Here is a 13,406-nt window from a genome sequence, read left to right as displayed (position 1 = left end):
GACTTCACTTTTTCACTTCTTATTTAATGTCTAGTATAATAGAAGATAGCTAGATTCTTATATCTTCTTCACTCAGTCTGTTGTGATGTGTTATTTTGGTTGAAGTGTATGCACAAAATGTGGCCTCACACAGATATGTAGTTGGAAAAGGAATGGTATTTTAATAATATTTTAGGTAATTGGATGATTACTTTTGCACTGTCAGCACAAGGCAAATAACAGATGAGGACAATGAAAATAGTTTTGCCCTCTTAGATGCATGGAAGTGTCCATGGACCACACTTTCAGAATTGCTATAGTACAATGTACATGAGCATTGAAGATAATACAGCTCCTGGATAGATTTTTCATTCTGTTTTTATCCAGCTGTTTGTATCATTTCATTTTTTACATTTCCACTACATTCTTGAGGTTTCTTTTGAAAAATGAAGTACTAGTCTGTAAAAAGTATCTACTATCCAGTTGGTTTTTTAAACCTTAAGCATTTTGAATTTCTACCCAGTATTAGGGTTTTGTTGGTGACTGTTTTGTTTTTGTTATAGAACATTGGGTAAGGTTGATACGATGAGGACTATGTGTATTAGTCGTTCAGTCATGTCTGACTCTTTGTGACCCCATGAATTTAGCCAGCCACGTTCCTCTGTCCTTGGAATTCCCCAGGCAAGAATACTGGAGTGGTTTGCCATTCCCTTCTCCAGGGGATCTTCCCGCCCAGGGATCGAATCTGGGTCTTCTGCATCTCCTGCATTGGCAGGCACGTTCTTTACCACTAGCACCACCTGGGAAGCCCCATGATGAGGACCAAAAGGATTGAAAAATTTAGAGAGAAGTATTTCTAGAGTATGGTTTGAAATATCATTGATCCTTTTCTCCTAATCAGTTGATCACTAGTTAAATTTATAGTTAAAAAGTTCATACAGATGAAGCTTGTGATAAAAACTGTTTAAGACCTTAGCAGATTCAGTCCTCATGGGTAGTAGAGTTAAGAATGTAAAAATTATTTTGAATTGCCACAGGACAGAATTATGGAAATAATAAGCAGATAGAAGTGTGAAATTGCAGCTTAGGAAAAAGAGAGTGAGATTAGAGATCTTGGTATGGGAGAAAAATCACAGAACTGATTGAAGCCACAGAAATGATGAACTTTTTCAGAGTGTTAATAGTGGGCTGTGAATGGCTGCAGTAGTTTTATACTCTGGCTTATCTAGCTTATAAGCACGAGTTTTGTTGTTGTTGGTATTGTTAATTTAGTCAAGGAACTCTTGTAAATATATTTTCTTATAACAAAACCCTCTAGACTCTTGACAGGTTCTCAAATCTTCCTGGAATTTTTAGAGGATCTACCCTTCTTGAGTCATAGACTAGAATTCTGTACTTGAGTACTGCTAAGATTCTTGAATACTAATATATAGTCTTTATCTGATACTAATTTTAAAAATAGCAAATCCAAAACTATCTTTGTACTGAAGACAATCTATTTGTTATCGTTTAAATATTTCATGTAAAAACTAAGTTAAATACTTGGTATTTTCTCTATTTTCCAGTTGGAAGAAGTGGACACATACTTGGAAAACCTTAAGGAAAAAAAAGACTTGTCTGGGAAATACGAAACATCATCAAAATTGTTCCAGAACTGCAGTGAACTCTTTAAAGCACAGGTAATATTTGATAGTTGTTCAAGGGAAATAGAAGAGGTGAGAAATATGATACATGTATTTTTGGTGATGTCCATTTCTCCTCAGTTCTTTCTTTTGACAGAAATAGGTTAGAAGCATGTTCTGATTGGTACATAGTCAGCTACTTAAATATTCTCATCAAAGAGAGGATGCGCTTTCCTTTGTGTGTGAAAAGCAAAGCCCCACTTTTTAAAAAATGCAGTAAAATATGCATAACATAAAATTTACCAGTTTAACCATTTTTAAATGTGCCTTTCAGTTACATAAATACATTCACATTATTGTACAACTGTCACCACTAGCCATTTCCAGAACTTTTTCATCATCTTAAGTGGTTACTTTGTAACAATTAATAATAGCGCCAACCCCCTACTGTCACTTCCCTGGTAATAGCTATTCTGCTTTCTTTCTCCATGAATCTGACTGTCATAGATATCTCAGAGAAGTAAAATCATACACTGTTTTTTGGCTTCTTTAACTTAAAAAGTTTTCAGGGTTCATCCATATAGCATGTATCAGAATTTCATTTCTTTTTAAAGGCTGAATGATATTGCATTGTACATTTATACTATATTATCCATTCATCCATTGATGGACTTTTGAAACTTTCATTTTTTTAATTCTCTTCTTATCTCATCTAGTTGATATGTCCTCAGAAAAATCAACATTTTTAGATTTTACTACTATAGACCTGAAATCAAAGGATTGAATTTTACACCTTTTTCATATAAAGGGGAAGAGGTGAATTATACTGTGTATTTTATTCTATTTATTATCTTACTTTTTCACCTTACATTGTGATTGTGGGATCTTAGTTCCTTGAGCAGGGATTGAACCTGACCCCTGCTTTTGAAACCACTTAGTCCTAATCATTGGAGCACCAGGGAATTGCCAATGTCGTGTATGCTTACATGTATTTAATCATATAAATGGAGTTTATTTAAAAATTGTCTTTTCTTAGAAGTAGGATCTGACCCCAGTTTTTTGATAGGATAAATTTATACATTTTATAGGTTTGAAAATAGTTATTTTAGCTATAGCCTTTGCTTTGTTCTTACTACATTTAATTGCTGCTTCAAATTATTTAGCAGCTTGCCTTGAAGAGTCAAGGAGTTCATGGAAAGTTAGGCTTTCTCTCTAGCTACTGCAAATAAAGATTATTGATAAGAACTCTTTTACTTAATAATTGATGAGCAAATGAAGTAATTGATAATTTGAACTGTCAATACATGGGTTGCATTCTTGCCATAGTATAGATTTTACAGTCTTGAAGGAAAAAGAAAATAGCTTTAGAATAGTAGAAGTAAGGTAGAAAAAGAAAGCTAGTCACAATATGATGTTGAGTAGGGGATTTTCTTTTGGTTTTTCAAATTTATCCTTTAGGCTAGGAGGATTGGTTGGCCTTTCTTGGATTTGATTGTGAAAGGTACCTATTATATACTGTTTCCCAAGGTTTGCTACTTTATATCTGCTATAAGCTTTCCAGGATTTTGGCATAAATCCTTGTTCATAAGGTTTCTTCCTCCAGTCTAATGTAACATGACCTAATTACTCAGGAAGGATAATGCTTCCTCTGCTGATAACTGGAAAGAAAGGTAATTAGTGGAGGTTTTTTAACAGGCATGTCATGTATTGTGATGGAAGGAGCAGCAATGGATCCTAGGGTTGAGAGTCTTAGGTTCAGATCCCATTTCTGTATCTAAAGCTTTATGGCTTTGAGTCACAGTTTCCCCACCCTTGGAAATAGAGGGGAACTGTGACATCCATTTATCCTATTTATGTATCTTCCATCTAAGGTTTTGTCAAGAATGACAGTATCTATAATCTTATAGAAAAATTGAATGGCCAGTTTGATTTGCTGTTATTTTTTAGTTCCCAGCAAGGTTTTATTCACTTGTTTGTGGTTAATTGGAAATATTTTGTCTGTTAATATCATACTATTTTGTTTACTTTTATACTATGTTTTGCTTTAACTGTTTCTGTGGATTTTAAGCTGTGCTTTTGTTTTGCTATTATACATGTTTAATTTATATTCATCTTTCATAGAGCTTTTCTGGAGATATTGTGCATCGATTGCCTCTTTTAGGAGAAAGACAGGAGGTAATTGCTTTTCTTGTTACCTGTTTCTGAGAGTGAAGTAGAAATTCTGAATTAATTAATAAATTAATTTTTTTTCTTTTTTCCTGTTTCAGGCTAAGGAGAATGGAACAAATCTTACCTTTACTGGAGACAAAACTGTAAGTGTGGTAGGGAATTTAGGGCATCGGACACATTTTAGTGTTCTTATGTTTGTTTACTTTAAATTCTTATCTTATGCTTACTTTTAAAAAGAAACTTAAGAATGGAAGCTATATACCAAAATGTTAATAATGGTTATCTGTGGATGATATTGTGAGTGATTTTTATTTTCTTTGTGTTTTCTGTATTTTCCATGTTTGCTACAATCAGTCTATATTGCTTTGTAATTGCCACCCTATAAATATTATTTGTAAATAGTAAGAAACTTTTAAGAAAGAACCTTGAACTCCAGAACTCCATCTAAAATTATCTTGTGATAGAATATAATTGGAAGAGTGTTATCTCAAAATTTACCCTTTAAAAATGCACAGTTAAGAGGTTTTTAGTTATGTGACCACCAATCACTATTTAATTCTAAACATCATCACCCCAGAAAGTAGCCATGTAGTCATTAGCCGTTACTCTTCATTCCTCTTTTCCCCCAGCTCTAGGCAACCACTGTTCTCTCTCTCGCAATTTGTGACCTATGTCTGGCTTCTTTCACAGTTTAAAACTCTGTCTTAACTTTTACTTGCTTCTTGTATAGAGCCTCGAGATCAGTGGGGGTGAGCAATTAGGGCCTACTCAGGTCTTGATTGGGCACGTGTGCACCGTCTGGCACATATGTGCCCAGCCCTAAGTGTACTTGGAGCCTTCTAGATTTCCAGGAATATCTTGAAGGTTTTCAAAATGCCTGTGGACATCTTATTTCCAAATTTTCCTTTTAAGTTTTTAGTCAGCCTCTTGATAGCCTCATCTGGTAATGTCACTTTAGGCAGCTATGATCTTTCACAGATGCTGCTGAGTATTTTGACAACTCCCTGAGTACAGGGTCTTTCCCACTGAATGAGCTCTGAAATCAGATCATGTAAAAGATACACCCTGAGATTGGAGCTTTTCATCACCTAACAGACAGCTCTGGTGAATGGGCTTTAGGGGACCACCAGACTTTTTCACTGGCTGCCAAACTGCTGTTTTTCACAGCTGTTAAAATTGTGAAAACTTTGGTTTTAAGGAGCTTAGAAAAAAGGTCAACAAGTTATGGTAAACAAAAACACTACAGGCTTGCTTTTCTTGCTGAAATTCAGGTGCTTTTTCTTGAGGAAACAGATCTCAGATGGGTTGCAAGTCTTCAGTTGATTTTGATAATTTTTGCCCATATTCTTGTTGCTTTTACTGTTGAGTGTATTTCCAGGGGTCTTTATTCAGCCATTCTGGAATTGTCCCCACTCTCCCTACCCTAATTTTAGCTGTACAGAATTTTAACCTAAAAATAAGTTTGGCATGGCAAGCTTCATTAAATTTTTTTTTTTTAAACAGCATCCATTGGGCTTTTTCTTGTTCACTGTCAGATATTTAGAAAATATACATCAGTGAAAAGAAGAAAGTAATCTTCTGTAATACTACCACACACTGATAGATTATAAACATTTATCTTCTAGTATTTTGTCTGTTTGCATTAAAAATGAGAATCTTATGTACTGTATTGCAGCTTTTTAAAAATTGTAGCAATTTAAGATAGACAGCCTTCCAGTTCAGTAAATAGTGTATGGCATTCTTTCAATGACTGCATAGAATTTTATTATATGAATATGTTGCAATTTGTTAGATCATCTGTTTTTGGACATTTTTATGTTTCATTATCCTGCAGTTGGAAACAGTGCTGTAGTGAATATTCTTGTAGATGTATTTGTTTTTAGATCTTTTCTTCTGGTTTCAGAAGAATTCTGTGTTGGTGAACATTTGCTTCAATAACTTAAAAGTAAAAATCTTAATTTTCCTTTTAAGACCCGAAAATAACAAATTGCAAGTCTAAGTAGTGGTGCCTCCTTTCAGACATGAGGAAGAAGTAGCCAAGCATTTTTTGTGTTTATCTTGTCTTTCTGTTATAGTTTTGCTTTTCTGAAGGTCCATAGTCCCTCTGGTGTGTAAGGCAACAAATCCTTTGGTGGCTTTTTGCTAAGGCTGTGCACAGACTAACTGGCTTTGAAACAGATAACCAGTTCAACAAACATGGTGGCTATTAATTCTACTTCCTTGACTTTGGGGGACAGTGACTCTTGGCTTTTCATATAGCCTAGCTAAGATCAAATATTTTATATAAATGTAAGACCTTGTTAGCAGAAACTGTGGTGGTCCTGAGAAGGGCATTGAACGAAGGGAATTAGTTTCAGGAGTTGGTGTTTATAAGTTACTGATGTCATCATTGGTGGTTTTTTCCAGGTGATTTAAACTAAATTTCTTTAGTTTGTTTGGGATATCTCTGTAAAATACAACCTGGCATCCTCTCATGACTTGGTTAAAAGTGAAGTGAAGTGAAGTGAAAGTTGCTCAGTCGTGTCCGACTCTGTGACCCCAAGGACTACACAGCCCATGGAATTCTCCAGGCCAGAATACTGGTCTGGGTAGCCTTTACCTTCCCCAGGGCATCTTCCCAACCCAGGCAATCGAACCCAGGTCTCCCACATTGCTGGCAGATTCTTTACCAGCTGAGCTACAACAGAGACTCAATTTAGTGATTTAAGCTGAGGTTTCCCTCATTAAAAAAAGTCATATGTAAATAATTTATTATCTAACCTACTTTATTATATATGCACTGTAAGCCTGTTTTACCTACTGTATTAATAAGTAAAAGTGAAGGAATCGACCATGTTTCTAGGCACACTCTGGAATATTTTGGAATAATAATATATTTTATAATTAACCTGTGTTCCCAGTTCTTAAGGTTGAAAGATTTGATGTCTTCTTTCCACTGTAGGTAATGCATGATCCATTGAAAACTTGGCAAGATGCACCATACATTTTTATTGTACATGTTGGCATATCATCCTCCAAGGAATCATCAAAAGAAAATTCACGAAGTAATCTTTTTACCAGTAAGTATATTTTGTTTCTTTTTATCATTTGTATTACTACTATCTGGTTGTGTTGCATGGTGGGTAGTGTCAAATTGCTTTAAAGAGGGAATAAACGAAGAATGTTGTCAAGTAGAAAAATTGAGGGAGAGAAATTAACATTTTTCTGCATCCACTGTGAACAAGATACAGTTTTAGGTACTCATATTTTATTACTATGTATTATAGATATTAGATTTCATTTCCCTTTATTTGATACTCCTGCTTTTAACTTTTTCAGTTAGTATCATGTTCTCAATAGACTAGTTAAAATTTAGTTACTAAGTCAAGACTTGGACATTTTTAAATTAATTGGCTTGTATTATTTTTTAATGTCTCAGTTTTTCTTACTATTCTTCTTTCTACTTTTGCCACCCATTTCAGGGAATCATCACCTGGAATTTTACAATAACTTATTAATTAGTCTTGTTTTCTGTAGTTTCTTTTTTTGTTTCTTCCTTCTTTGCAGTTTTCTTCCGTCTCCTGCCTTTTCAAGTAGAATATTGAATAGAAGCAATGATGGTGGCCATCCTTATGTTGCTTCTGACTTTATTGGCAGTGTTGGCACATTTCACCATTGAGTATGATATTTACTGTAGATTTTTCAAAATATTCTTTGTTTCAAGTTTTTTTTTTTAAGGATGAATACTCAGTTTTATGGAATGTTTTAATCAAGTTTATTAAATTGATCATATAGATTCCTCATTTAATTTGTTACTGTGATGCATTATATTAACTGATTTTTTAGTGTTAAACTGTTCTTGAATTTCTGAGATGCCATTGTTTGGCCTTGATACACACACACACACACACTTTGATACACACACACACGTGCCTTGATACACACACACGCATACCTTGATACACACACACGCGCGCGCGCACACACACACACACACACACACACACACACACAGAGGTTCTATTTTCCAGAATTTTATTTAGAGTTTTTTGTCTATGTTCAAAGTAAAATTGGCCTAATATTTTCATTTCTTGTGTGTCTTCTATGGGTTTTGATGTTCAGGTTATTGCTAATCTCATGCAATGAATCAAAGAATGTTCCCTGTTTTTATATTCTGTTGAACAGTTTTGGTAAGGATGGAATTATCCATTCCTTAAATAGTTTGATAGAACTCACTTATAATAGTGTTTTGGCCTGATGTTCTTCTTTTCCCCCGTGAAGATTTTAGACAACTGATTTTTTTTCTTTAATAGCAATAAATATTTCAGTTTTTCTATTTTTCCTTGAATTGGGTTTTTTATTCTTCCCCGAGAAATTTTCCATTTCATTCAGGATTTTAAATTTGTTGGCATAAAGTTAGTAATGATATTTCTTTTACCAAAAAAAAATTTTTTTTATTCTTAATATTGCTTTTATGCCTTCTCTTTTTAACTTGCAAAATCTTTCTAGAATTCTGTTTTACTATATTTTTATTCCAATTAACCAGTTTTTTGCTTTGTTAATTTTCCTATTTCATTGTCTTTTCATTAATTTTTATTCTTATCTTTATTTCATTTGCCTTAATTTTAAACTTCTGTTTTATGGATTCTTGTATTGAATGTTTAATTCCCAAGACCAGAGATGGGTCTTATTCTCCATAATAATATGGAATATAGCAGATCTAGGCAAACCAGAGGTGACCTGGCAGTTTCTGTACCCAAAGCATATGTATATCCTCCAGACCCATGGCTTTCTAATGGGCAATAGCCTCATTGAACAGTTGCTAGTGTTTACTTTGAACCTTCTTTCTTTGAAAAGGATGGAGAAGAAACCCTGCTCCCTCCAGTTCAGCCTCTTCATTCATCAAATGACTCTGTTCCCCCTTTATCTTGAACACCTGCTATTTTCAGTGACCTAGTAGAAGCTGCATGCTCAACTACTGCAGCTTTGGGACCCAGAGTCCACCTTGACCACGGGTTCAATCGCAGGCACTGTTCTGCATTTTTATTCTGTTTTGATATATGGAGCTGTTTATCTTTTCAAGCTCATGTCCTTTTTGTTTCCTCTCTCTTTTTTTGCTTTTGCTTTATCCATCTGTCATTTGGAACTAAGAAGGTGATACTCAAAACTTAACTACACCTTGTGGTTAGCCCTAAAATTCTCTTAAGACAGTTTTATCTTCTTTCTTCCCTTCATTAAAACCTTTGGTATCTTCTGTTACCTATAAAATGTTCAATTCTGCAGCAAGACTTAGAAAACTTCACAGTTTATTCAAGTTTACCTTCTTCTGCCTTGTGTCAAAATGCTACTATATAGTACCATGTACAGTCTCAGAACTACATGTCCTTTAAATGTATCCTGCATTTTCACAACCATGATCATTTTCTTTGATCATGTAATGTCCTCTGCCTAGATGGCCTTTTACTTTGTCATAGAAAATATACATCCTTCTGGGGTTGGCTCGGGGGGACAGTCTCTGTTGCTTTCCAACTCCCTCTCATCTGGGGATGGTAATCCACTTGGTGGCAGAATACATGCATCTTTCCATCTCCTATATTTTCCATAATGTGTGTCACATGGTAAGTGCTCAGAAAATGTATATGTTATATTTTAGCATCAGGCAGGGATTAGCTTTAGAGTGCCAGATAGTAAATGTTCTCTCTGCTACAACTACCCAGCTCTGCCCTGTGGTGTAAATATAGCCATTGACAGTATGTAAGTAAGTGGATGTGACTGTTTTCCAATAAAACTTTGGAATGGTTGACCCAATTTGGCCCATGTACTGTATTTTGCTGACTTCTCCTGTAGAGTAAACAGAGAATGTGACAAATATTTACAAAGTATTTGTATTTACTCTTTCATTAAATTAAGAAGGTTTAGATTACTAACCAGTTTGGCTATGAAAGTTTTGTGATTGCTATTATGGGATGCTCCTTTTCTTCATATAAGTATTGGGTCTTTTTTTTAATAATGGTATGTCCTTTTTGCTTGATAAAAATTAGTAAGAAATATTTGTTGCATAGTCTGTATCTGGAGGTGTCACTTTTCAGATAAAGCAGTTTATTTATTAATCATACCTAAAATTTATACAGGTAGTTTTTATCAGTTACAATTTAAAAATAGTCATAGGTTTACTTCAGTAAGGCAGATCTGTCTTTCACATTCTTGTTGTTACTGTCATTTATTTTGCTTCATTAAACACTTTGTTGTTATTAAGCATTTTCTGAAAATGATATGTTAATAGTAGGAAAGTTAAGTAAAATTGAAGTAGGTAAAAAAGAAATAAAGCATTAGGAAAACAGGTCAGGAGAGAGAAGAGGCAAAGAGGGTGACAGAATGAAGAAATGAAGCCCTGTACTTTGCAAAGCATGTTAGTGATGTGAGAAAAAGCATATGTGAAGTATGTTTGGAGTTTAGAGGAGATGAGGAATAGCTCCAGTTGGGCAGCTCACCAGGCTTTATGGATGAAATACATTCAGCTTGGTCTTTAAAGGATATGAGTGTGGGAAGAGAGGACTTCTCTACCAAAAATGGTGATGGAGCCAGAGACCTGTGCAGGACACAGCATGAACCATCAGAACACTTCATGGTTGAAATGGTTAAAAGTAAATTACCCAATGGAATTTTCATTAATTCCGTCAAACAAATATCAGATGATGTTTCTGTTTAATTTTTTCATCCTTTACATTAATTCTGTGGACTGTGTTTTGGCAGTGACTGTTGAAGTGAAAGGTCCCTATGAATACCTCACGCTTGAAGAATACCCACTGATGATTGTAAGTGAACTTAAATTCTTTAACCTCAACATTAAATGTGTTTAACTTGTTTTGAGACAGTATTAAAGACTTGTTCCTGAACAGTTCAGAAAATACTGCTTGTGGTTCTGTACTTACTTCTTACTAGAATATGATCTTGGGAGTAACAGTGAACCCCTCCATTCCTCATTTTCTCATTTATAAAATGAAGAATTCAATGACTTGTAGAATTTTAGAGTTGGAGAATACATGATTCACTTTTGACATCTCTTGGATCCAAAATGGGGTACTTAAAACTGTAGTTTCTGATCCCACTTAGTATGACTAAATGATGATGCTTTCTCCTTTTCAGTCTGTGTCTGTCTGAAAACATCCTTAATCTATTTTCAGGTTTCTTTTTGTTCATGATTGTTGTTTTTTCCTTTCTTTTTCTTTTTTTCCTCATACTTTTATAGTTTTCCTACTCTCTGGTGTTTCATAGCCTTCAGCTGTATCCTAACCCTACCTTGCCATTTTTCCTCTCTGTGTTGTCTTCATTTAAATAATTTTTGATTGTGAGCTAAAAAAAACCTTTTAATACAGAAGAGTGGTCACTCTTGATGACAGGTCCTTAGGCAGTCTCCCTCTGCCCAAGAGGAGACAATTTTTTCATCTTAGTATTGAACTTCACAGAAATAAAGAATAATTTTTTAAATAGAATGTGTAATATGTATATTTTTTATAATATGTTAAGACTATGTATAGATTCTAAATTGACTCTTGGCCCTAATCCTTCTTTTTTTCTTTTACCCACTTTGATGACAGTTTTTCATGGTAATGTGTATTGTATATGTCCTGTTTGGTGTTCTGTGGCTGGCATGGTCTGCTTGCTATTGGAGAGATCTCCTGAGAATTCAGTTTTGGATTGGTGCTGTAATCTTTCTGGGAATGCTTGAGAAAGCTGTCTTCTATGCAGAATTTCAAAACATCCGATACAAAGGAGAATCTGGTATGTACCAAAAAATGTTTGCCAGTTTGTGGGTGATTGGTAGGTGAGACTTAAGAACAATTTTCCCAAGGTCAGCAGTCATTAAGTAGGTGTAGCTTTTTAGTTACTTGACTATGAGAACAACTTAAGGAGAATCACTGTGATAGTGAAGTTGTTTTTAATCTCTTAACTTGTGGGGACAGTAATTTAAGAGTAAGGTATGGGGGAAAAAAAAGGGTAAGGTACGGTACTGAAGTCGCTCAGTCATGTCCAACTCTTTGCGACCCCATTGTCTAGCCTACCAGGCTCCTCTGTCTGTGGGATTTTCCAGGCAAGAGTACTGAAGTGGGTTGCCATTTCCTTCTCCAAAAGATCTTCCCGACCTAGGGATCTAACCCAGGTCTCCCGCATTGTAGGCAGACATTTTATCGTCTGAGCCACCAGGGAAGATTTAAGAATAATTTTATGAAATATACTCTCAAAAGTTGCAACAGTAGTGGCCATTTTGGGAATATTTTCACCATTATTGAATCTTGGTTGCTATTGATTTTTAAGGTACCATTAATACATGCATCTAAGAAATAAGAAAGAAAGTAAATACTACCAATTTAATTGTAAGATGCCATTGACACACCTTGATTTCAAAGCTACCTTAGAGGTGTGGGAGTTGTATCTATTTGGTAAAATATAGTAATACCATGAAAATAGAAGAGTATTTGTGGTTTAGTAAGGTGAACAGATAATGATAGAAATTGTTTTGTACTGAAGTGTGTTTTGATAGCTTCAGTTCTCTCATCAGACCATATAATTATTTTTTCATTTAATTATTAGTAACTATTATTGTAAGATATACTAATTAGAACTTTCTCTAGTCTTTGAAATAGCTTGAAAATAATAGATGTAAAAAAGAGTTGAAAATTCTGTGTGTGTTTTGTGCTTTTCTGTGCTATATTTCACAGTTATTTTTAAATGGGAAGAATTCTCCTTAGATGCTATAAGTTAGATCCCCTGGAGAAGGAAATGGCAACCCACTCCAGTATTCTTGCTTGGAGAATCCCATGGACAGAGGAGCCTGGTTGGCTACAGTCCATGGGGTCGCAAAGAGTCGGACATGACTGAGTGACTTCACTTCACTTCACTTCAGGGTATTCTGAGGTTTTAGTGAAGTGGGTGGTGGAGAGGGGGAAAGTAAATTGACACACCCAGATTACCCTCCACATGAGGAAGATCCTAAATGATATCAGCTTCTACTTGTAAACATTGGCAGAATCGGTATTCTTTTCAAGTAGGACTGATATCAATGTTTATTCTGAAGAATGTTAGAAATCTACACTTTGGGTCTAGAATTGTACCTTTTCCCAAACTTGGATTACATGCTGCACTGTTTTTCCATTTTTTTCTTTCTCACAGTCCAGGGTGCCCTAATCCTTGCAGAGCTGCTTTCTGCAGTTAAACGCTCACTGGCTCGAACCCTGGTCATCATAGTCAGTCTGGGATATGGCATAGTCAAGTAAGTATTGTCTTTAAGTATTGCCTTCCTAAATGGAAGAGCAAATTAAGATGCTGATTAAATTGAAACCGGTTCCCAGTGTCGTTCTGAAAGAGTTCATATAAGAGATAGTTATGAAGTCAAAAACATCTGAAATTTTGTAGATTTGCAGAAGTTGGAAAAACATTAGGGTTTGATTTCACTGGTTAGAATTCAGGGAGCATCTGCAGGAAACCTGCAATGTAGCAAATAACATTGAAACATCAAACTTTTAGAGTAAACTTGTTGTCTTTACTCTTCCAAAATATTCTTGCAAATCAGATTTTTTAAATAGGAAGAGTGTTCTTGGGTGCCTTCTATATATTAGACATTGTTCTAGGTCCTAGGGCTACAGCAAGAAAACAAAA

At 34.9% G+C, this 13,406-nt stretch overlaps 1 protein-coding gene across 3 annotated transcripts in view; it reads left to right on the top strand.

Moving 5' to 3' along the window:
• Positions 1–13,406, top strand: part of TMEM87A (transmembrane protein 87A) — a 38,602-nt gene that overhangs the window by 5,758 nt on the left and 19,438 nt on the right. For all 3 annotated transcript variants that reach the window (XM_065941378.1, XM_065941377.1, XM_065941379.1), the window contains exons 4-10: positions 1,545–1,658; positions 3,723–3,776; positions 3,869–3,913; positions 6,712–6,829; positions 10,503–10,564; positions 11,348–11,531; positions 12,921–13,020. In XM_065941378.1, the coding sequence (XP_065797450.1) occupies positions 1,545–1,658; positions 3,723–3,776; positions 3,869–3,913; positions 6,712–6,829; positions 10,503–10,564; positions 11,348–11,531; positions 12,921–13,020 (677 nt within the window). The remainder of the gene's footprint in view (positions 1–1,544; positions 1,659–3,722; positions 3,777–3,868; positions 3,914–6,711; positions 6,830–10,502; positions 10,565–11,347; positions 11,532–12,920; positions 13,021–13,406) is intronic.

Source organism: Muntiacus reevesi, chromosome 7 (assembly GCF_963930625.1).
Source record: "Muntiacus reevesi chromosome 7, mMunRee1.1, whole genome shotgun sequence".
NCBI lineage: Eukaryota > Metazoa > Chordata > Mammalia > Artiodactyla > Cervidae > Muntiacus > Muntiacus reevesi.
The sequence above is the reverse complement of the archived record's forward strand: the minus strand, read 5'-3'. Positions and strand labels throughout refer to the sequence as shown.